The sequence below is a fragment of the Ascaphus truei genome, chromosome 2 (assembly GCF_040206685.1).
Source record: "Ascaphus truei isolate aAscTru1 chromosome 2, aAscTru1.hap1, whole genome shotgun sequence".
In the NCBI taxonomy this organism is placed as follows: Eukaryota; Metazoa; Chordata; class Amphibia; order Anura; family Ascaphidae; genus Ascaphus; species Ascaphus truei.
Genome location: NC_134484.1, coordinates 296564757 through 296590718, shown reverse-complemented (window position 1 = coordinate 296590718; position 25962 = coordinate 296564757). Strand labels below are relative to the sequence as shown.

Below are 25962 nucleotides of genomic sequence, written 5' to 3'. Positions count from 1 at the left end.
GACGTGGACCAGGATGCATCATCATCTTTGATGGTAAAATAATGCACAATTCACATGCGGTTGTCTTATGCACTGTACTGTACAAGTGTGCAGTATTTGGAGCACTTTTCTTTTCTTGTTACAGGAAGCATGAATAAAGCATTTTTCCAAGAGGAAATAGTGCCCGAGAATTGTGGAATACATTACACGTGAATTCCCAAATGGTCACCGGTTCTACCAGGACAATGATCCAAAACACACCGCGTCTACTGCGCATATGCTTGCCAGTGGTATCAACTGGGTTAAGACGCCAGCGGAGTAAGTACGGTAGCCGTTTCTCCTTTTTTACACTGTTTACTGTGTATCTCTAACTAATTCTCCTTCTTTCCCCTCTCCAATTCCAGATCGCCAGATTTCAATCCTATCGAAATGGTATGGCATCAGCTCAATGATCATATCCGAAAAGTGGTGAAACCGTCAAAAATGATGAATTGGCGAATGGCATAATGAGTTTTTGGAACAATGTACTCACCGTAGAAAGATGTAATAAATATATAGAACATATTGTGACCATGTTGCCCATTGTGATACAGCGTAATGGGCAGCCATCAGGAAAGTAGTAAGGTACAGTACTGTAGTATGGTAAGTACAGGTACACCAAGTATGATACAGTTAAGTATGGCACACTCATTTTTCTTTTCTTTTCAGAGCTGCTGCACTAAAAATCTTGTTATAAAGTAGTTATACAGTAGTTATAATGGAGTATAGAGTTCTAGTATACAGTATAGTTTGACAGTAGTAACTGCATAGTCCAATATGCAATAGTGATACTGTACGCATTGCCATTAAATGCACTTAACTGCACTCATTTTTTCTTTTCAGACAGAGCTGCACTAAAAAAGGAAGGGCGGGGGAGAAGGGGTATCATGTGTAAAATTAGTGATTTGTGTGTATTGTGTAGCAACAGTCATAATTTACACAAACCCCACCTCTCTCAATGAACTACAGAATGCAATGCGGCCATGACAAAGAAGATAAAGACTGTAAATTTGTCTTATTCCTGATTATTTGCATTTTTAATTTTTCCATTTTTATCCTGATTAAAAAAAAAAAATTCCTTCAAATTCACGAGAATCATTGAACGCCTCCCCACCCCCCAAAGAAAAAGAAAGAAAGGCAGACATTGTTAACTTATCAAAAACATGATTAAGATTATGGTTTATTTCAATCAGAGGGGGGTGGAATGGTCCAAAGGGTCCTAAAGTGTGCACCTTGCACTATACCAATTGTGAAAGGAGGGAAAACTAAATAGTATAACCTGGGTAGTATAGGAACAAAAACTGCAATAAAGTGCGGAGGTGGTGCTGGCAGGGAAGGGGTTAATGTTGAACAGAACGATAAAGAAAAGCTCCCTATATGCCGCACAAGAGGACACCTATAGCTGTATTAAAACTTACTATTTATTAATGAACGATTAAAATATATTTATTGCAGCAATAATGTGAACAAAAGTAATTAAAAAAGTGAATTAAAAACGGAAAGGTTAGCTGTGTGCCTAGTACAAACTAACAGTGTAAATAGGAACCACTATTATAAATCTGAGTATCCCACAACTATATAATTATACTAGAGGTGGTAGTGATTCTGTTACAATTTGATGTCGTTTGAAATCTACTCCTAAATGGTAATAAAGGGTGTAACCTGAAATAATGTATACGCTCAAAATAAATATAGTTGAGCCTGGTAAAGTTGTAGATCAGATGTACATACACATTTGTGCCAGGCCGTCAGGTTCAAGATTTAGTGAGCCTGTGGGTCTGTTATGGTAAGCCTTAGCAGCTGTCGCAAGATCACAAGGTATGTGTCTTGTACATAGAACCATACAGAAGATGAGGAGTAGTCAGAGTGTTGTGCTTCCTAATGAAGTCTCCGAAACACTCTGAAAGGAGATTAGGCAGCAGACCTCTCCGATAAAGCCAGCGAACTAGGTGGTAGCGCTTAGCATACGTAGGGCAAGCACCATATGTAGGGCAAGCTAAGCGCTACCACCTAGTTCGCTGGCTTTATCGGAGAGGTCTGCTGCCTAATCTCCTTTCAGAGTGTTTCGGAGACTTCATTAGGAAGCACAACACTCTGACTACTCCTCATCTTCTGTATGGTTCTATGTACAAGACACATACCTTGTGATCTTGCGACAGCTGCTAAGGCTTACCATAACAGACCCACAGGCTCACTAAATCTTGAACCTGACGGCCTGGCACAAATGTGTATGTATATCTGATCTACAACTTTACCAGGCTCAACTATATTTATTTTGAGCGTATACATTATTTCAGGTTACACCCTTTATTACCATTTAGGAGTAGATTTCAAACGACATCAAATTGTAACAGAATCACTACCACCTCTAGTATAATTATATAGTTGTGGGATACTCAGATTTATAATAGTGGTTCCTATTTACACTGTTAGTTTGTACTAGGCACACAGCTAACCTCTCCGTTTTTAATTCACTTTTTTAATTACTTTGGTTCACATTATTGCTGCAATAAATATATTTTAATCGTTTATTAATAAATAGTAAGTTTTAATACAGGTATAGGTGTCCTCTTGTGCGGCATATAGGGAGCTTTTCTTTATCTTTATTTCAATAAGTCCTTAAAAAAGGGTTTATTTTATTTTGAACTTGCAATTCAGTTTGAATGTGTGGGGGATTCTCCATGAAGGGCTTATCACAGGTGAATTGGTTTGGGTAAAGTTTGGCTTGGTGTGTGAAGTGGTTGCGGGTGGGCTACAGTAGGTGCTGCAGTCGCAGTGTGAGCGGGATTAGTGGTTCAGAGAAATCTTATGGCCAGCGGTTAAACTCATCCCATGCCAACAAAAAAAAAGGAATGACTTATCGCGTGTGCGCATGCGTGTGTGCGAATGAGGGAGACAACACAGCTCAACAAAGTCATTCGAGTCATTCAAGAAGGGATTATCACACGTGCGCATACATTAAGCCTCAAAGGCCTCAAGAAGACTCAGCGACACAATTACTGTAAACAAAGACTCAAAGATTAAACTAAGCCACCAATTTCGATTTATTCAGTACTACTATTGATGTTTATAAATTTGTTCGCAAATTATCTTTGAAAAAGTTTTTTGATAAATTAAGTGATAATGTTATTGGGTCGACAGGAGTGGGTGACTTGGATGGGGGGACACCACCCGTTACCGAGGGTGATGTCCCCTCATCTGACTCCGTTCCTCCGGTATCTACTGCTTTGCATACTTTCAATGATTTTTGCACCTTACAGGATATGAATGACCTCCTGTCGGAGCAGACTTCTGATGAAATTATTGTACCTACCTTTTTTGAATGGAATTCAGGCCTAAAAAAGAGCTCTATCTTCTACCCCACTCACATTAAAGGTCAATTTAGAACTATGTTTGAAAACCGAGTCATCAGGGACCTTCGTCTTCTAGCTCAAGGGTTTTCATTTTCACGTATTAATCATGACAATTTGAATCAAGGCGAACGCCTGGCTTTGAAAACTCTTCAAACTAATTCTTCATTGGTTATAAAGAGTACGGATAAGGGAGGCGCTGTGGTGGTGCAGAGTAGAGACAGTTATGTCAAGGAGGCTTTACGCCAACTTGACGATGGTTTGTCCTACCTTGTGCTACCCGCGGATCCTACACCACACTTTTTAGAAGCCCTTGTTGAACTGGTAGACTCAGGTGTCATTATAGAAGTTCTTTCCAGTGATGAGGTTCAATATATCATTCCATCACATCCTATTGTTCCTATCTTCCACCATCTTCCAAAAATCCATAAGACATTGGTCGACCCTCCTGGTCGACCAATTGTCTCTAGTATTGGATCTTTGGGAGATGGTCTGTCTAGATATGTTAACAATTTTCTTCAACCTTTTGTGAAAAAACTACCCTCTTTTATACTGGACTCTGGTGATCTTCTTAGTCAAATTAAACATGTTACTTGGGATAATCATTATTTGTGGGTAACACTTGATGTTATATCTCTTTATTCAATTATACAGCATGATCATGGGATGGCAGCTAGTCGCCAATTTATTGAGATACCAGAAATTTCAATTTTTCAATCTGCATTTATTCTAGACGCCATTTTCTTTCTTCTCACGCACAATTTTTTCACTTTTAATCACAAATTTTATTTACAGTTAATTGGCACTGCTATGGGCACGAGCTTTGCTCCTTCTTATGGAAATCTCTTTATGGGGTGGTGGGAAGCACTATTTATATTTTCATGCACCAACACATTTTGTAACAATATTATTTTTTATAAAAGATTTGTGGACGATTTAATTATTATTTGGAAAGGGGATGTCACTACACTTCACTCTTTTGTTAATTATCTTAATAATAATGATTATAATCTTAAATACACACTTCATTTTCATTCACATCACATTGAATTTATGGATCTGTAATTGTTTGTGGATATTGATAAAATAATCCAAACAGATGTTTATAGAAAATTAAATTCAAGAAATACCTTCCTAAGGGTGGACAGTTGCCATCCATCTCATGTGATCAGAGCTATCCCTAAAGGACAGTTCCTCAGACTGAGAAGGAACTGCTCTACATCTGGCGGTGTCCTTTCTCAGTCTGAGGATCTTGCTAAACGGTTCTTAGATAGAGGTTATTCCGAGACTCATATCAATGTTGCTTTTGACACTGCCCTCAACACAGAGAGAGCATCTTTGTTGCCCATTCGGGATACGTGAGTTTCTCCCCTCGGTACACATTCACAGACTCATATGAATAAACACAGGACACGTGGATCTATGAAATCTGATAATAAATGTCCACTTTTTATCTCACAGTTTAATAAACAAAGTGGGAAGATTAAATCTATCATTTCCAAACATTGGAACGTTTTATCTATGGATCCTGTGTTAAGTAAATACACTGATTCTGGTCCTACATTTGTGTACCCGTAGGGCGAAAACAGTCGGTTCATTTATTTCCCCAAGTGATATAACTGCTCCTAGAACTAATAATTCCTCTTTTATCACCAGAGGTTCTTTCAAATGTGGTTCTTATAGCGTTTGTAAACATATGAAACCTTCCAAGAGTTTTTTTTCAGGATAATTTACAGCATCCACATGATGATAGGACAGGTAGTTACATTAAGAAATTCTATATTAATAACTTTATAAATTGTAAAAGCCAGTTTGTTGTATATCTTATAACATGTGGCTGCGGTAAAAGGTACGTGGGGAGAACGATCAGAGCTCTTAAGGTCAGGATATTAGAGCATTTAAGACTTATAAGATTGCATGATACTAATCATCCTGTTTCTAAACATTTCTCCGAATGTGGTCAGGGGGGTATCAGGAATTTTTCATTCCTGGGTATAGAATTAATTAATAACAGACCTAGAGGAGGTGACCGTATCAATTTATTGAATCATAGGGAAGCATACTGGATATTTATTCTTCAAACGCGCCTCCCTATGGGTTTAAATATTGATTGGCAATTGGCCCATTTTCTGTAGATACATTTATTATAGAACCAAACATAGATTCTTTAATTTTTTAATTATCAATATTTCCTTACTTTTATTTATAAAGGTTTTTGTTTTCTTATTAGCATTATTCCTTGTTACATATATGTTTCTTTTAAACATTTTTTCTAAACATTTTTTCCAAATGTTTTTTCTAACATTTTTCCTGCTGCCCTCCTTCTGCTTACTTATATTTTTTTTTGCTTGTGTTCTGCATTTTTCTGTGTTTATTAGATATGTCATTATTTTCAATTATTATATTTATTCTTAATAGTTATTCCCTTGTTATCACATGTCAAGATAGTATCATTTTAGTTTTTTATCATAGCTATTATGTTTCTTTGTTTTTTTAAATTTAAAATTTTTAAATTTTCATATATCTTTATTTTAATATTTTTCTTGGGCTATATTCATTTTACAGTGTTATTTATGCTTTTTTTCTTTATTTATCATTATTTTGTTGGGGATATAGAAGATCTTTAGTCCTTATCCTTGCTATTACAGTTTTGGGATCCTTTTTGTCCTATTACAGCTGCCGTATGCATTTGCCCTTACTTGTTTGGCTTCCTCCTGCTTGTATTGACAGTTCTGCCCTTAGACGGCACCGTGTCGCTCTGCGCATGCGCAATAGTGCGCATTGCTCATGACGTCATCGCAATGCCGTTTTTGGCGCGAATTGCTTACAGGTAAGAGAGTATTTAATGGGTGGTGTTACACTGTATTATTATCCTTGATAAAGAATGCTGTGACGTTCGAAACGCGTTGGATAAGTCTCATGACATATTAAAGTGCCCTTTTATTCATTTTTTGACTTTGGGTCCTTCCTGCTCCATTTGGCTCGTGTGCTCCTCTCATCCTTTTTCACTTCTAGTAAGCCACCAATTACAAAGGAATGGTTTGGGAGAGGTGTCAATAAATACTTTAGCGTTGTGTGTGTGTGGGGGGAGGGGGAGAGCGCTGTATGCTGGATTATTAGTTCAAATAAATATTTTCAACAGGTCATCATATGTTTTGAGCCCAACAACCCCAAATAAAAATCACAGTATGCCACCCACCTCATAAAGTACGTACATGACTAGTGTAGAATTAAAAAGCTACAGTAGTGATTGATTCTCAGAATATCAAAAATTGTTATGCAAGCCCATGTCGAGAAACGAAAAAAGGGATTTTTTTTTCAGACTTGAAATTCAAATTGAATGAGAAGTCATACACGCATGCGCATTAAATCAAAACAGTATTAAAACAATACATATATAATACTGGACATATACTGTAGAATAAATACATACTGTATAGAATAAAAGATTATAACTTTTTATTTTGGGGGTTTCTTATAAGAGTCACAGTATGCTACCCACCTCATACAGTACGTACATGACTAGTGTAGAATTTAAAAGCTACAGTAGTGATTGAATCTCAGAATAGCCAAAATTGTTATGCAAGCCCAAGTCGAGAAACGAAAAAAAGTTTGTTTTTTTCAGACTTGAAATTTAAATTGAATGAGAAGTCATACACGAATGTGCCTAAATGTGATGACACACATATGCGTTTCACAGTATATCATTTATATCACAGTTAAATTGTATTAATAAGCACTTAAGGGTGTTAGCGCCTCCTTATTCACCATACGCGACTGTGGAGAGAGGAATCTCAGCCTACACCGCTGCAGCGAAACCGGAAGTGACGTCAACATCTGGGAACCGGCGACGGAGCAGCGTCCCCAGCGTCTCTAGTATACCAACGAGGGGTCTAGCCGGAGTTCCCGTCCGGTTCGGTGCGGTGAGAGGCGGCACTTATCTCCCAGTGGTCACTTTAAAGCTGATTATAGCTTACATGCTGTTTTAAATTTGCAACACTGTAAGTGTGCACTTTTTTAGAGTTTTATAAATTGTTTGAATTATATGATCTGTGCTATGTGCGTTCATTTCTCTCTTGCTGAGGTCGTAATTCCCCAGTGAAGGAGCAACTCTGCAATTCCTGAAGTCCACAGCCTGACCTTAGTCACCTCTGCTTGAAAACCACCACCTTCTTGTGAGTACAGTAGGCTGCACATAGGGGCCAAGATTCACTAGGGACCATTGTATTGGTTACATCTACACTAAGATTGTTGTTTTTGTGTGTTTATATCCCCCATGCTCCCCCTGGATCGTGTGAAAATTATCTACATTTCTGGGGAAGAGTGAAGACAACCCCACCGGAGGGTAGAAGCAGGGGGGTGACACCTTTATATTGTTATTTCACTTGATTTTGCACTTGTTACTATTTATTTATATCACAGTTAAATTGTATTAATAAGCACTGAAGGGTGTTAGCGCCTCCTTATTCACCATTATTGCACACATATGCGTTTCAACAAGGTTCCAATGAGACATACACGCATGCGCATAAATGTGATAACATTCATATGAATTTCAACAAGGTTCCAATGAGACATATACGCATGCGCATAAATGTGATGACACGCATATGTGTTTCAACAAGGTTCCAATGAGACGTACACGCATGCGCATAAAATAAAAATAATAGGAAAAGAAGCGCAACCCTAGCAAAAGTATTGATTAATAAATAATACATATAGAAATGTGATGACACGCATACAGTGTAAGGGATCGGGGGACACCTCCCTCTCAGTGGGTCCCCGTCACCTCAGCTCCCAGTGCGGCTGTTAGCTCCGGTCCCCCTCTCCGTCGGCTCCTTACCTCTCCTGCTCCCACGCCATGCCGCTCCTCCGCGGCGCATGCCACATCCTCTCGCACGCGGCCGGGGCACGCGCACGGCAATCTTACAGAGTGCGCATGCAGCCGATCCTCTTACTTGTCCTCCCATGCCGCTGGCTCCGCCCCCCATCGGCTGCAGGAGATTTCCATTACTCTCCTCTCTGACTCCCTCCCTGCACACCTGGACCTATACCTGGGATCGCTCAGACAGTGTCAGGAATCGGTGTTTTCCTCGCTCCCCACACAGAGCACTCCCTCCCCGCAGGGAGCCCCTGGACACACAAAACAACCCTGCCTTACCGGCCTCCACGGCTCCTCACCCCTGCCGCCGTCGCGGGATCACTCCCCTCGGCGATTCCTCTGCTCAGCGCCGGGCGCGCCCACGCCCTCCTGCACGCACACCTGCACCATCCACTGGCTCGGTTCACATGCGTACACGAGTTACGGAGCACGCTCAGTCTGCACACTCTTATTCCCGTCCCCCGGACGGTTCCTAATTGGACCTTCCTGCTCTATCTAGCTCCTCTCTGCTCTCAGTCTTTGCTCGACATAGTCTCTGTATGGAAGTACTTCTGGATTCTCTCAGTGTTTTCACAGGTTCTGACGCAGCTCGTACGATTACCCCCTCTGGCTCTCGATCTCGGCACTCTTTGGACAACGCTCACTCTGGTAACCCCTTGAACACGGCTTGGACTACGACCTATCTCCACTCTCCACTCCCTGACTTCGGCAAGGCATCATTCACTCTATCTCTACAACCGGTACCGGCAAGTATTGTCTACCTTACTACACCTGGCCTGGCAATGCTTCATACCACACTCCGGACACGCTCCCTTTGCTGCGGGCGCATGTATTACCACTTACCCTTCAGCTCAGGGGACGGGTCTGGTCTGCGGGCAGCACTGGCGTAACAGACAGGCCTCCACTCCACCCCTTGCTACCATTGGTCCTCCTGCATTTATAACCCCAGTCTGCCCTCTCCTTTCTCGCTCTGCATAGTTCTTCTGTGACTCCTGTTGTGCAGTTGTCTATGCCAAGCTCTGTTCTCTGTTACAGCTCACGTTCCTGTCCCTGCCCCTGTTGGATACCTTTGGATTTGATCTCGGCTCTTGTTTGACTTCGTGTACCTCGCTACCCCTCGACTCGGCTTTAGACCTCACTACGCTGCTTTTTCCTGCCCCTGACCCATGGCTCTTGGATATTTACCTTCGGACTTCTGGCACCCCGGACTCAGCAAGTATCACGTAACCCTTTCTCACCAGGCCCGGCAATGGTGTTAGATTATGCAGAGCCCAACAAATGCAGACCCCTCTGAGGTGGGCCAAGGTGTCACTATGGATCAATGGATCACTGGCAATTTTTATGCGACCACGTCACGGCCGTGGCGCAAGAACTTTCTAAACTCTCCTTGCGGGAATCACCAGCTGCACTGTCCACTCCTGCCCCAGTACCTATGGGCAGCTTTGAGCCACGTATTCCAACTCCCAACCGGTATGCCGGGGACCCCCTTACTTGCCGGGGATTCTTGAACCAAAGTGACGTCCAGTTCGAGATGTCCCCATCTCGGTTTTCCTCAGGTCGTTCTAAAGTGGCCTATGTCTATGCCCTGCTCACGGGCGACGCTCTCGCTTGGGCTTCTCCCCTCTGGGAGCACAGATCTGATATAACACAAGACTACCCCAAATTCCGGCGAGAGTTCCAGCAGGTCTTTGACACACCAGCGCGTAGGGAGACTGCCGCTTCTTCCTTGTTTCATCTCTCCCAGGGTCGCAGGTTGGCTGCAAGATACGCGGTGGAGTTCCGCACCATCGCTGCAGAGACTCAGTGGAATGATGAAGCTCTCGCCGCGGCATACTGGCAGGGTTTGTCCGAATCCCCCAAGTATGATCTCACAGCTCATGTTCGTCCCTCATTTCTAGAGGATCTCATTGCCCTTAGCATCCGGATGGACCAGCGCATTCAAGAGCGACGCCACGAGCGCCAGCGTACCTGTTTAATGCTGCCCTTGCCTGCTTCTCCTAGGTTTCCTCCCTTGGCTCTTCCTGTGCTGGACGCTCCCGAACCGATGCAAATCGGTAGCCAACAGCTTCGGACAGCTGAGAGAACACGCCGCCGAGATGAGGATCTCTGCTACTACTGCGGCTCGCCTGAAACCGGGAAACGAGAACGCCTAGTAAAGGTAGAGGGGCTTTTACTGGGTACCATTTCTAATTGCCCCTCTTCCCCCAAAGAGCTACCGAAGAGAATCCTTCTCCTCATAACTCTTGAGGGTCCCAATGTTAGGGTAGAGGTTGAAGCCTTCATCAACTCCAGGTCTGGTGGTAACTTCTTGGATCACGACTATGCCTGCAACAATCAAATCCCGTTAGTCAAGAAGAAGTCACCCATCGGCCTTGAGGCTATCGACGGTCGACCGCTCCAACCAGCCTTCATTATTTGGGAATCTATTCCCCTCACCCTGACCACCGCAGATGGTCATACTGAAGTCATCATTTCGATGTTTTCCAATCACCTACTGTCCAGGTCATTTTGGGATTGCCGTGGCTTCAGCTTCACAACCCGTGTGTTGATTGGACAAACGAACTACCGATCCAGTGGGCTCTTACCTTGAAGAAGACTATCACCTCTCCTGTTACCGTGCTCGCTGGTCTTGACACCTCTTCACCTTCTCTCTCCCCCCTGCCGGAGGTATACCATGACTTTTTGGATGTCTTTAACAAGACTCAGGCTGAAGTCCTACCACCTCATCATTCGTACGACTGCCCCATCGAATTAATTCCTGGAACCACACTCCCCAAGTCTAAGTTGTATCCCCTATCTGTGCCCGAGACCGAGGCTATGGTGACCTACATCCAGGAGAATCTTAAAAAAGGGTTTATTCGGAATTCCACCTCCCCCGCTGGGGCTGGTTTCTTCTTCGTGAAAAAAAAGGATGGCTCTCTAAGACCCTGTATCGACTTTGTGGGCTTAACAAGATTACAGTTAAAAACCGTTACCCTCTTCCTCTAATTTCGGAACCCTTTGACCGGCTCCAAGGAGCCTCTATATTTTCCAAACTCGACCTGAGAGGAGCTTACAATCTAATCCGAATACGAGACGGTGACGAATGGAAAACTGCATTTAACATGCGTTCGGGTCATTATGAATATCTAGTGATGACGTTCGGCCTCTGCAAAGCCCCTGCCGTCTTCCAAGAATTTATGAATATCTTCCGGGACATTTTGAGTATTTTCGTCATAGTATACCTAGATGATATCCTCATTTTCTCCAAGAACCTGGAAGAGCACATTCGTCACACCAAAGTGGTTCTCACTCGACTTCGTGCTAATAGCCTCTACGCGAAGATGGAGAAATGTCTCTTCCACCAATCATCCACAGACTTCCTTGGCTATATAATCTCCGATAAAGGTTTCCCCATCGATCCTATGAAATTGAAGGCTGTTCCTTGGCTTTTCTAACTACTATCGAAAATTCATCCGTAATTTCTCCACTATCGCTCTACCCATTACTGCTCTTACCAAAAAAGGGGCTGATCCGACAGCATGGCCCTCTGAGGCCATCAAAGCCTTCAAGTTTCTCAAAAGAGCTTTCGTCTCCGCCCCCATCCTCCGGCCCCTGGATACATCACTTCCTTTCACCCTTGAGGTTGACGCTTCTGATGTGGGAGCTGGGGCAGTACTCTCACAAAGATCTTCTCCCCAATAAAGACTCTATCCTTGTGGATTCCTTTCTAGGAAATTCTCTTCGGCCGAGAGAAATTATGATGTTGGAAACCGTGAACTTTTGCCTATCAAGTTAGCCTTGCAAGAATGGAGACATCTCCTCGAGGGTACCAAAGAGCCAGTAGCTATTCTCACTGATCACAAAAACTTATTGTACATTGAGGGGGCTCGTTGCATGTGATCCCATCAAGCACGATTTCCTATATTCCGGGTACCAAGAATATCAAGGCCGATGCTCTGTCTCGCCAATTTTCTACGGAGGAAGGATCTAACGAATCTTCCGAGACTATTCTTCCAGCAAAGTATATTATTTCTGCCAATACTTTTGATATCCTGGACAAGATCAATAAAGCCCAGGCTCATATCAATAGGAGATTTAAGGTACCAGAAGGAGGTCTGTACGCTGCTCCACGTTTTCGACACAAGATCTTAGAGTGGGGGCATTCTTCCAGATCTGCTGGTCATCCAGGCTTCAAGAGGACAGTGGATCTTATTAAACGGACCTTTTGGTGGCCTAAAATGAACAAAGACATTTTTGATTTCACCAGAGCTTGGCCAGTCTGGGCTCAGAGCAAGTCCGCCCGACAAAAACCTTCCGGTCTCCTCTTGCCTCTTCTGGAACGGCCTTGGAAGCATATTTCCATGGACTTTATTGTGGAACTCCCAACTTCTAAGGGGATGAATACAATCCTTGTGGTAGTGGACAGGTTTTCCAAGCACACACACTTTATACCCCTCAAGGGTCTCCCCAATTCAAGTACCTTGGCTGACATTTTTTCTAAAGAAATTTTCAGGTTACATGGCGTGCCACTCTCCATTGTCTCGGACAGGGGTACTCAATTCATCTCTAAGTTTTGGCGAGCTTTCTCTCAGAGACTTGGGATTTCCCTCCTCTTCTCCTCGGGTTACCACCCGCAGACCAACGGCCAGACAGAGAGAATGAATCAGACCTTGGAGCAGTATCTCAGATGCTTTGTGTCAGAATCTCAAGACAACTGGGTGGACCTATTACCCTGGGCGGAGTTCGCTAGTAATTCGCTGAAGAATGAGCCCACGCAAGAGTCGCCTTTCTTCATTAATTATGGGTTCAACCCCAGAAGCCTTCCCCTCTCCTCCCTCCCCTCTGGTGTACCTGCAGCAGATACTCAGGTGTCTAATTTACAAAACTCTTGGAAGATTCAAAAAGCCTTGCAAGGGGCCATCCAAAAACAAAAAACGCAAGCAGATCGGCGACGTCAGGTGGGCCCGGAATACAAACCTGGCGCCAGAGTTTGGCTATCTTCAAAAAATATCAAGCTTAAAACTCCTTCCCAGAAGCTGGCTCCTAGATTCTTGGGTCCCTTCAAGGTCCTCGAACGGATCAATCCAGTAGCGTATCGACTTTCGCTACCTCCCACCATGAGGATACCCTCTGTGTTCCACGTGTCCCTTCTGAAACCCTTCATTGAAAATGTACATTTTCCAGACCGTCCTCAGAGACCCAACCCCGTCGTAATACAAGGGCAACAGGAATTTGAGGTCCATTCCATTCTCAATTCATGTTTTTCCAGGGGCAGACTTCAGTTCCTCGTTCATTGGAAGGCCCGGAGGAAATCATGGGTACCGCTCATGGGTACCTTGTCATCATATTCATGCTCCAGCTCTTCTTAAACAATTTCGTCGGAAATTTCCTCACAAACCTTGGGAGGATCATCCGGAGTCCGATCCTCAAGGGGGGGAGGGGTACTGTAAGGGATCGGGGGGGACACGCCTCTCAGTGGGTCCCCGTCACCTCAGCTCCCAGTGCGGCTGTTAGCTCCGGTCCCCCTCTCCGTCAGCTCCTTACCTCTCCTGCTCCCACGCCATGCCGCTCCTCTGCGGCGCACGCCACATCCTCTCGCACGCGGCGTAGGTGCGTACACGGCAATCTTACAGAGTATGCGCGCACCCGATCCTCTTACTCGTCCTCCCGTGCCTCTGGCTCCGCCCCCATCGGCTGCAGGCAATTTCCATTACTCACATCTCTGACTCCCTCCCTGCATACCTGGACATATCCCTGGGATCGCTCAGACAGGCCTCCACTCCACCCTTGCTACCATTAGTCCTCCTGCATTTATAACCCCAGTCTGCCTCTCCTTCCTCGCTCTGCATAGTTCTTCTGTGACTCCTGTTGTGCAGTTGTCTATGCCAAGCTCTGTTCTCTGTTACAGCTCACGTTCCTGTCCCTGCCCCTGTTGGATACCTTTGGATTTGATCTCGGCTCTTGTTTGACTTCGTGTACCTCGCTACCCCTGGACTCGGCTTTGGACCTCACTACGCTGCTTTCTCCTGCCCCTGACCCACGGCTCTTGGATATTGACCTTCGGACTTCTGGCACCCCGGACTCAGCAAGTATTACGTAAACCCTTTCTCACCAGGCCCGGCAACGCACCTTACCACACTCCGGGCATGCCCTCACTGCTGTGGGTGCGTGTTATACCCTTACCCACCTCTGTATTGGGGACTGGCCAGTTCTGCGGGCATACAAGCGTTACATACAGTATGCGTTTCAACAAGGTTCCAATCCGCATGAGCGAAAAAAATATTTTATATTCGGAAGAAGACGCGATGTTATATTTTTGTAATACTGTACTTCTTTTCCCTTTAGTATCCTGTACACAGTACAGTATGTGTCCTCATATTTTTTATGTGTATAGCTAAGGAGCCTCAGACTACTGTATACAGTATGAACTCGTAACGTTAATCTCTGCTTCAAATATAAATCTTCAAATTACAATTTAATTACACACACAGACTTGCAGAACAGTATGGCTGTACTGTGTACTGTAGGTTGAATTGCTATTAGACTTTCCAGACAACAGCTCGCGATCGCCCACTTGAGTTTCTAGACGGTATTGCAGACAAGGCTAAAATGTAATTTTCAGCGCCCGATAAATGGATTCTGCACGCGATAGAAAACCGATAGAAACCTGAGTCATTTGCTATACGTTTGGAAAACATATCGCGTCATGACCCGGTATTCAGAGCGGTACGCCGGGCAAGGCTTTAGAATAAAGCCTGGAGCAGCTGTATGTACAAATGCATTGGTTAATCCAAAAACATATGCGGTCAGTCTTCCCTGAGGAGAGTTTTAAGCAACACTGGGGGAGCTTATTCTGTAAGCTGTGATAGCATTGATCAGGCACTATGACATAGAAAACCCCATTGAAGTAAATCTGGCTCTCTGTGCAATAGTGCCGGATCGATGCTATCGCAGTTTACAGAATAAACCCCACTGTCTTAAATGATTATGAATTTATTTTGCCTTCCAGCCGGCACAGTACAGTAAATCTTTCATTTAAGATTTAAAAAATACAAACAACATTGGTCAAGTGTTATTTTTGTCAACATGGAGGTTCTTAAACTGAGAGGGCAATCACATTCAACTTATTTCAATATGTCCTGCCTCAAACCAGAAACAGTTGTGCAATATGTCATTTTAGATTCAAGGATATAAGAGCCATACAGGCATAAGAGAAAAGTAGATCTATTAAATGTGGTGAAACCTTTTAACGGACCAATTCATTCTTTGATGTTGTTTTTACACAAGTTCTGGGTCTAATAATCATAAAGGCACAGAAAGGCAAGCTCAGTACTTCTGTGCCTTTATGATTATTGAACCTTCCTGCTTGCACATTGATTTTAATTCATTACTTCTCTATTAAGCGGAGCAGCAGTTTTTCTTTTCCTCTGTATTGCAAGTTCTAGGTCTCACACCTTTCATTTAGAGCTCTGAATATCATTGAGGGGACGAAACAGAAAAAGGCATTCCAGGCACAATGTTACAGCCAAATGACAAGCCTGAGAAGGATTTGGGTGGGATACAACTTCTATTTCTAAAAAGGTGAATAGGCTTTGTTCTTCTCACTTTGACATAGCCTTGTTACAAAGTACTACTCTCATCCATTATTCAAGATTGTTGCCACTATTCGTTTAAGGGTTTCGAAAGAAGCCAGCATGTTAACTAATGGTGGCCACTTACAAAGCTATAGGTAAGCAACAATTAATTGAAAACTATCACAATTCTGATGAAACAGCAAATTTCCCTTAACTACAAAAAATATTATAACACTATAATTTTCTCAACATTTATACTCACTTGTCACGTAAAAGCACACCTTCAATACAGGCACCAAACAAAACTACACAAGAAAGATCTTTTTGCTACAGTTAAGGAATAAAGTATTATACATATAGCTGTAGAAATATGTTGCAAAATAAGCAATTTTAATTAACCATATTTTTGTACAAATGAACACCGTAAAAGTCATCAACCAGTAGCAAAATATATTTCAAGTGAAATAAAGTGAAAAGAAGTAATTTACCATGTGTAATAGATCTAAAAATTTAGGATAGGTTTTGCAGAATATCCTAACCACAATAACAAAATAACAAAGAATATAAATTGCTTTGAAAGAAGTTAGCTAGTTTTGGCTTTAACCCGAAGAACGATGGTCACACACCATGGTTTAGCCCCCTGATAAATGCAATACACTTTTTTTTTCTTTTTAATTTAAAGTCAACTTGAGAAGCATGGATTGCTACTAGACAGGGGATGCATAAGAAAGGAAATATTGGAGTGAAAATTCAGGTTGAGTTACACATTGTGGGTTCATATCCAAAATTCTGAACTGTTAACACACAAAGGTGACTAATGCTCTGACATATTACACGTCATTACAATAATAGAAATGGAGGAATATTATCAAAGTTAGTGAAATAGGGATTTAGTACAATCAAATAACGATCTATGGAACGGTCAGAATAAATGAAGTAATAAAAGATACATATAAACGATGTTGTTGCAATAGCCAAAATAGTTCCAGCTGGAATAGATTTTTGAGCATCCTTCAGGTCTCCAGATCTGTTTGAACCAGCCATGATACCTGAAACAAAGATGTGATATTAGTTTGCAATTTAAATTTTCCTTGTAAAGTCCCACAATTAAAGTGTATTACTATTTGTATTTGTCAGAACAATTCACCTAATGAGCAATCACTCAAGGGGATAGGGGGATTATTCATTAAAATGCATCTCACAGAAATTTAGATTTACTTTGATGGGAGTTTAAGTGCCCATCAAAGCATGATTGTAATTGCATCATGGGAAACAAGGAGCCTTATTGTATACCTGAATATAGGACAGGGATTTTATACTACAAAACAATTGATTTCTTATTTGACAACTTCAAGTTTCTTAGTGACTTGATAACACTTGTCCAAAAGTTTGTGTTTTTGTATCGAATAAGGTAAATTGGTGTAAAGTTCTTAAAATAACAATGGAATACTTTTGTAAGGTGCTTTAAAGCCCGTGTCATTAGGAAATCTATCAAATGTGTACAGATGGAGTACACTGTAGATAGAACTCAATTTTCTCACCAGAATATTGCACCAAAAATTTGAAGAGTACGTAAGTAATGTGGAAAAATGCATTTAAATATGAAATCCCTATTGGAGTTGCGATAAAGCACTTGGCCAACGTACCTTACCATTTTAATTACAAGAGAATTAAGAATTTAGCAAATATTCACCAACATGCTTGACGTTGAGAAAGCACAACAATCTTTACAACTTTATAGAACATAAAACCTACTACTAGAGGAAGTATGCCGTATCAAATCAAAAGTCCCAATAGCCCTAGCAACAACCAAAAAAGCTTTTCCCATAATATTTCACCAAGATAAAAAAAAACTACGGTATCATTTCAAATTAAAATTAAAGATTGATTCAGAAGCTTTTCAACCTACATATGCGTGACCCCCAAGGTGAAGGGCGGCCAAAGGCTGTTGCCGTTTACTGCCATTCCTGCACTGCACCTGCCAACACCCTGAGCTATAAACATGTCAGATTCATGCTAAGTAATGACTTCAGCCCAACCTCAGCTTTGGACTACTGTTACTTTGCTCTTCCTTATTTACCTTCTCTCTCTCACTTGTACTTAGGCCTCTATCCTTAGCTCCAACACTCTCTCCCCTAAGTCTGCTTCCGTAATTTCCCACACTATTGACATCTCCCTCCTTTTGCAGCCTATCAGGACATAATAACAAGCATCTGTTCCTTAGCAGGTCTTAAAATTAGGTAAAAACAACCTCAGATAAACAACACATGACATATTACACTGTGTCATGATTTATTTAATAAAAATAAAGCCAAAATGGAGAAGCTATGTGTGAAAAACTAAGTACACCCTTACTGCTTTCAAAGGAATTAAGATGCTAAGTAGCAGACAGGTGCTGCTAATCAAATGCCTTTGAGTAATTGATCATCAGCAAGTGTGACCACCTCAATAAAAGCCGAAGTTTTAGAAGTTTGCTGGACTGAAGCATTCAGGTGTGTATTAACACAATGCCGAGGAGGAAATACATCAGCAATGATCTTAGAGAAGCAATTGTTGCTGCCCATCAATCTGGGAAGGGTTATAAGGCCTTTTTTCAAACAATTTAAAGTTCATCATTCTACAGTGAGAAAGATTATTCAAAAGTAGAAAACATTCAAGACAGTTGCCAATCTTCCCAGGAGTGGACGTCCCAGCAAATTCACCCCAAGGTCAAACCGTGCAATGCTCAGAGAAATTGCAAAAAAAAACAAGAGTTACATCTCAGACTCTACAGGCCTCAGTTAGCATGTTAAATGTTAAAGTTCATGACAGTACAATTAAAAAAAGACTGAACAAGTATGGTTTGTTTGGAAGGGTTGCCAAGAGAAAGCATCTTCTCTCTAAAAAGAACATGGCAGCATGGCTTAGGTTTGCAAAGATGCATCTGAACAAACCACAAGACTTCTGGAACAATGTCCTTTGGACAGATGAGACCAAAGTGAAGATGTTTGGCCATAATGCACAGCGCCACGTTTGGCGAAAACCAAACACAGCATATCAGCACAAACACCTCATATACCAACTGTCAAGCACGATGGTGGAGGGGTGATGATTTGGGCTTGTTTTGCAGCCACAGGAACTGGGAACCTTGCAGTCATTGAGTCAACCATGAACTCTTCTGTATACCAAAGTATTCTAGAGTCAAATTTGAGGCCATCTGTCCGACAGCTAAAGCTTGGCCCAAATTGGGTCATGCAACAGGACAATGATCCCAAGCACACCATAAATCTACAACAGAATGGCTGAAAAAGAAAAGAATCAAGGTGTTGCAATGGCCCAGTCAAAGTCTAGACATCAACCCAATTGAAATTTTGTGGCTGGACCTTAAGAGAGCTGTGCATAAACAAATGCCCACAAACCTCAATGAACTGAAGCAACGTTGTAAAGAAGAGTGGGCCAAAATTCCTCCACAACAATGTGAGAGACTGATAAAGTCATACAGAAAACGATTACTTCAAGTTATTGCTGCTAAAGGTGGTTCTACAAGCTATTGAATCATAAGGTATACTTAGTTTTTCACACATGGATTCTCCATTTTGGCTTTATTTTTGTTAAATAAATTATGACACGGTGCAATATGTCATGTGTTGTTGTTCATCTGAGGTTGTATTTACCTAATTTTAAGACCTGCTAAGAAACAGATGATTTGTTATTATGTCCTGATATGTAAAACCATAGAATTCAATGAGGGTGTACTTTCTTTTTCACACCACTGTGTGTATGTATGTATTTATGTATGTGTGTGTTATATATATATATATATATATATATATAACACACACATAAATGAATACCGCATCAAACAACCAAAAGATAAATGCACTGTCTAAATCAAAGCAGAAAATAACTGAAAATAACAGAAATAATGTCTACTAGGCAGTGCTAGAGGAATGAAATAAATATGTAAACACAGAAAAAGAAAGCTCTCAAACAGCACTCAGACTAATAATGCAAATAATAATTGTAATAAATTTATTGAGTCAAAATATTAAGGAAAACAAAAAACAGCTGACTGGAGCCCTGGCTAACTGGACTCAAAGAAATATAAAACAAAAAAATATAAATTAAATTCTAGGGAACTATATAATGAACATAAACCTCAATGAATAGAACCACTATGGGGACCAGGTACCCATAGTGATTCACAACCGGCCGGTCATATAAGGTATGGACATAACACAGAAAAGAATATACCAGGCAAACTAAGCTAGTGTATAGGGCTAAATAATGAAAATACCTAATGACCTGAAACTATAAATATAGCACATAGCAGAAAACATAGAGGTACTTCAGTGACCCAAAACACTAAGCCAAAATGGCAACATGAACAGGACAGAGACTCATATATTTCAAACCAGTACAATTACTGGACGATATCAGTGGTAATGGAAAACATATACTCAACTCCTGTATAGCATAGTTGGCATAAATCCAGATGTAGTGTGGAGTCCTGGATGGTGGTAACCGCAAAATAGAATGCAAAAGCTACATATAAAGAAAGTCCCAAGAAATAATAAAGTTCAAATAGGAGCCAGAAGTCAGGGCCAGCAGCACATATAAACCACAACACGTTTCGCCAACTAAGGCACTCAGCAATATCTTTTTAAACCGGATGTGCTCCACGGCCAATTTACCACCTTAGAAGAAGCCTTAGTTGGCGAAACGCATAGTGGGTTATATGTGCTGCTGGCCCTGACTTCTGGCTCCTATTTGAACTTTATTATTTCTTGGGACTTTCTTTATATGTAGCTTTTGCATTCTATTTTGCGGTTACCACCATCCAGGACTCCACACTACATCTGGATTTATGCCAACTATGCTATACAGGAGTTGAGTATATGTTTTCCATTACCACTGATATCATCCAGTAATTGTACTGGTTTGAAATATATCAGTCTCTCTCCTGTTCATGTTGCCATTTTGGCTTGGTGTTTTGGGTCACTGAAGTACCTCTATGTTTTCTGCTATGTGCTATATTTATAGTTTCAGGTCATTAGGTATTTTCATTATTTAGCCCTATACACTAGCTTAGTTTGCCTGGTATATTCTTTTCTGTGTTATGTCCATACCTTATATGACCGGCCGGTTGTGAATCACTATGGGTACCTGGTCCCCATAGTGGTTCTATTCATTGAGGTTTATGTTCATTATATAGTTCCCTTGAATTTAATTTAAAAAATTTTGTTTTATATTTCTTTGAGTCCAGTTAGCCAGGGCTCCAGTCAGCTGTTTTTTGTTTTCCTTAATATTTTGACTCAATAAATGTATTACTATTATTATTTGCATTATTAGTCTGAGTGCTGTTTGAGAGGTTTCTTTTTCTGTGTTTACATATGATATCCATTGCTGCAGTGGAAGTGCTGTGTGCTGGGTGATAATGGGGAAAGGCAGGGTTGCAGACCTGCCTAAGACATGCAGATGAGCATACAGTTGTATTTACATTTGCATATTTGCTTTGCTGTGGAGGGTTTTTGTCACTTTTTTTACTCACCATAACTTAACTCAGTATTATGGTTGGCCCATCCTTTAGCTTCTTTGCATACCCAGTTAATCAACCCCACACTGATGAGACCCATTAAGGTCGAAACAGCTGTCTGTGGGTGGTTTTCTGGGTATGCACCTTAACCCTGGCTGTGCTCAAAGCTGTGACCATGCAGCAAGCTTAAGCCAATAGGGAACCATGTTAAAAATGGTTTTTGAAGCAAAAAGTGGCACTGTGTGCTCATTTGCATGTCATTTCCCAGAATCCCTTGCTGCAGTGGAAGTGCTGTGTGCTGGGTGATAATGGGGAAAGGCGGGGTTGCAGACCTGCCTAAGACATGCAGATGAGCATACAGTTGTATTTACATTTACATATTTGCTTTGCTGTGGAGGGTTTTTGTCACTTTTTTTACTCACCATAACTTAACTCAGTATTATGGTTGGCCCATCCTTTAGCTTCTTTGCATACCCAGTTAATCAACCCCACACTGATGAGACCCATTAAGGTCGAAACAGCTGTCTGTGGGTGGTTTTCTGGGTATGCACCTTAACCCTGGCTGTGCTCAAAGCTGTGACCATGCAGCAAGCTTAAGCCTATAGGGAACCATGTTAAAAGTGGTTTTTGAAGCAAAAAGTGGCACTGTGTGCTCATTTGCATGTCATTTCCCAGAATCCCTTGCTGCAGTGGAAGTGCTGTGTGCTGGGTGATAATGGGGAAAGGCGGGGTTGCAGACCTGCCTAAGACATGCAGATGAGCATACAGTTGTATTTACATTTGTATATATATATATTTTTATATTTATATATATATATATATGTAGAGGTATCAGTACCGTGTTAGCCGAGCTTCAATAATCAAAAAATAAATAGATGATACCGTTCTGTGGCTAACGAAATGCTTTTATTTGTGCGAGCTTTCGAGATACACTGATCTCTTCTTCCGGCGATGTTACAATGAATGAAGCATGGATTACTTAAAAACAGTGTCTCTTGGAATGTTATCTGTGCTGTTCCTTCCCCCGGTGTGGATGTGTTTTATGGCTAGAGGTGTCAAAGGGTAACTGAAGGCAAGTGAAGAAAGAGTGTGTATGTGTATCAGTGTGAATAAAAATGAATGGAGAGCCCACAGTATAAACAGTGCTCTACACAAGGTGTGTGTGGAGTGAGAGGGATATAAATGGTGTGGGTGGGTGTGGAAATGTGAGAGTTTGTAGCACAACTAAAAGTGTGTGTGGATACTATACACCAATAGGGACCACATAGTATCCACACACACTTTTAGTTGTGCTACAAACTCTCACATTTCCACACCCACCCACACCATTTATATCCCTCTCACTCCACACACACCTTGTGTAGAGCACTGTTTATACTGTGGGCTCTCCATTCATTTTTATTCACACTGATACACATACACACTCTTTCTTCACTTGCCTTCAGTTACCCTTTGACACCTCTAGCCATAAAACACATCCACACCGGGGGAAGGAACAGCACAGATAACATTCCAAGAGACACTGTTTTTAAGTAATCCATGCTTCATTCATTGTAACATCGCCGGAAAAAGAGATCAGTGTATCTCGAAAGCTCGCACAAATAAAAGCATTTCGTTAGCCACAGAACGGTATCATCTATTTATTTTTTGATTTTATATATATATATAAATATATATATATATAACTATTCTAACACAAACCAGTGGCATGACTCAATTTCGGCCAAGCTTTAGCTGTCGGACAGATGGCATCACATTTGACTCTAGAATACTTTGGTATACAGAGGCGTTCATGGTCGACTCAATGACTGCAAGGTTCCCAGGTCCTGTGGCTGCAAAACAAGTGTTTGTGCTGATATGTTGTGTTTGGTTTTCGCCAAACGTGGCGCTGTGCATTATGGCGAAACATCTCCACTTTGGTCTCATCTGTCCAAAGGACATTGTTCTAGAAGTCTTGTGGTTTGTTCAGATGCAACTTTGCAAACCAAAGCCATGCTGCCATGTTCTTTTTAGAGAGAAGAGGCTTTCTTTTGGCAACCCTTCCAAACAAACCACACTTGTTCAGTTTTTTTTCTAATTGTACTGTCATGAACTTTAACATTTAACATGCTAACTGAGGCCTGTAGAGTCTGATATGTAACTCTTATTTTTTTTGCAATTTTTCTGAGCATTGCACGGTCTGACCTTGGGGTGAATTTGCTGGGACGTCCACTCCTGGGAAGATTGGCAACGGTCTTGAATATTTTCCACTTTTGAATAATCTTTCTCACTGTAGAATGAGGGAATTTAAATTGTTTGGAAATTTCCTTATAACCCTTACCCAGATTGATGGGCAGCAACAATTGCTTCTCTAAGATCATTGCTGATGTCTTTCCTCCTTGGCATTGTGTTAAAACACACCTGAATGCTTCAGACCAGCAAACTGCTAAAATTTCAGTTTTTATAGAGGTGGTCACATTTGCTGATGATCAATTAATCAAGGGCATTTGATTAGCAGCACCTGTCTGCTACTTAGCATCTTAATTCCTTTGAAAGCAGTAAGGGTGTACTTAGTTTTTCACCAAACGCTCGATTTCCTCCTTTGTGATGCTTTGCCAGGCCTTTACTGCAGCTGTCTTCAGTTGTTGTTTGTTCGTGGGTCTTTCTGCCTTACGTTTTGTCTTCAGCAAGTGAAATGCATGCTCGATCGGGTTGAGATCAGGTGATTGACTCGGCCATTACCAAATATTCAACTTCTTTGCCTTAAATAACTCCTGGGTTGTTTTTGCAGTATGTTTTGGGTCATTGTCCATTTGTAAAGTGAAGCGCCGTCCAATCAACTTCACTGAATTTGGCTGAATCTGAGCAGACAATATATCCCTATACACTTCAGAATTCATCTGGCTGCTTCTGTCTTCTGTCACATCATCAATAAACACTAGTGACCCAATGCCATTGTAAGCTATGCATGCCCATGCCATCACACTGTCTCCATCGTGTTTTACAGATGATGTGGTATGCTTCGGATCATAAGCCGTTCCAAGCCTTCTCCATACTTTTTTCTTTCCATCATTCTGGTACAGGTTGATCTTAGTTTCATCTGTCCAGAGAATGCTGTTCCAGAACTGGGCTGGCTTTTTTAGATGTTGTTTGACAAAGTCTAATCTGGCCTTTCTATTCTTGAGGCTTATGAATGGTTTGCACCTTGTGGTGAACCCTCTGTATTTGCTCTCGTGAAGTTTTCTCTTTATGGTAGACTTGGATAATGATATGCCTACCTCCTGGAGAGTGTTCTTCACTTGGCTGGATGTTGTGAAGGGGTTTTTCTTTACCATGGAAAGGATCCTATGATCATCCACCACTCTTTTCTTCCGTGGACGTCCAGGCCTTTTAGTGTTGCAGAGCTCACCAGTGCGTTCTTTTTTTCTCAGAATGTACCAAACTGTTGATTTGGCCACTCCTAAGGCCCCTGCTATCTCTCTGATAGTTTTTCTTTTTTTTTGCAGCCTAAGGATGCCCTGTTTCACTTGCATTGAGAGCTCCTTTGACCGCATGTTGTGGGTTCACAGCAACAGCTTCCAAATGCGAATGCCACACCTGGAATCAACTCCAGACGTTTACCTGCTTAATTGATGATGAAATAATGATGGAAAAGCCCACACCTGTCCATGAAACAGCTTTTGAGTCAATTGTCCAATTACTTTTGGTCCCTTGAAAAAGAGGGGGCTACATATTAAAGAGATGTAATTCCTAAACCCTTCCTCCAATTTGGATGTGAATACCCACAAATTAAAGCTGATAGACTGCACTTTAAGCCCATATTCATTATTTAATTTTGACTTGAATTTATTTGGTACACAGCCGAAATAACAAAACTTGTATCAGTGTCCAATTATTTCCGGACACATACATACACATATATATATATATCTATATCTTCTATATAGGTGCATTGAGAGGTTGCTTGGCTGGTGGGCAGGGGTTATTGTCAGGTTTGTGGCATGGTGATGGGTCTGACAGTGGAAAGGTTTTGTGAGACTTTAGAAAGGTTTAGGAAGGGGTGAAGGAGGGGATGGGATAGAAGGTTAACGGGGGATCATGGAATGTAATGGAGAAGAGATGAGTTTTGAGTTGGCTTCTGAAGACACAGTAGTAAGAGAGGAGGCAGATTGGATGTGGTGGGGGGAACTTGTTCGAGTGGAGACAAACAATCGGAATTGAGGGGAGGCAAAGGAAGCTGAGGGGGAAGTGAGGGTTGCGGCAGTCAAGGAGCAAAGTGGACAGGAGGGGGAGTAGCGAGAGATGAGTGCTGCAAGGTAAGAACATGCAAGACCATGGAGAGATTTGTAGACCAAGGTGAGGAATTTGAAGAGGAAAGTTGTTGGATGGTGTAACAGGGACTCAATGAGGCTTCAATAGAAAGAGTAATCCAGCAGGGAGCTAGTTAATTACAGCCAAAGTCAATAAACCAGTCTCCACCTGGCTAAAGGTTAAAAAGCCTCCTGCTGGAAACTGCAAGAGAGACTCATGAGCACAGTCACTGTGCTGCCAAAGAAAATGTCTTGAGCACAAGACTGTTCTGATTACAAGACCCCAGGAACCAGACTTCTTTTACTAGGCACAGAGGACCCTGGAACTCGCCAGAGGCTGACCCCTCAACAG

General features: G+C 41.8%; 1 protein-coding gene across 9 annotated transcripts in view; it reads right to left on the bottom strand.

Moving 5' to 3' along the window:
* SLC12A7 (solute carrier family 12 member 7) overlaps window positions 1–25962 on the bottom strand; it is a 623740-nt gene that overhangs the window by 176573 nt on the left and 421205 nt on the right. For all 9 annotated transcript variants that reach the window (XM_075586361.1, XM_075586370.1, XM_075586368.1 and 6 more), the window contains 2 exons: window positions 16757–16855; window positions 16069–16126 (listed from right to left, as the gene is read on the bottom strand). In XM_075586361.1, coding sequence (XP_075442476.1) covers window positions 16069–16126; window positions 16757–16855 — 157 coding nt within the window. The remainder of the gene's footprint in view (window positions 1–16068; window positions 16127–16756; window positions 16856–25962) is intronic.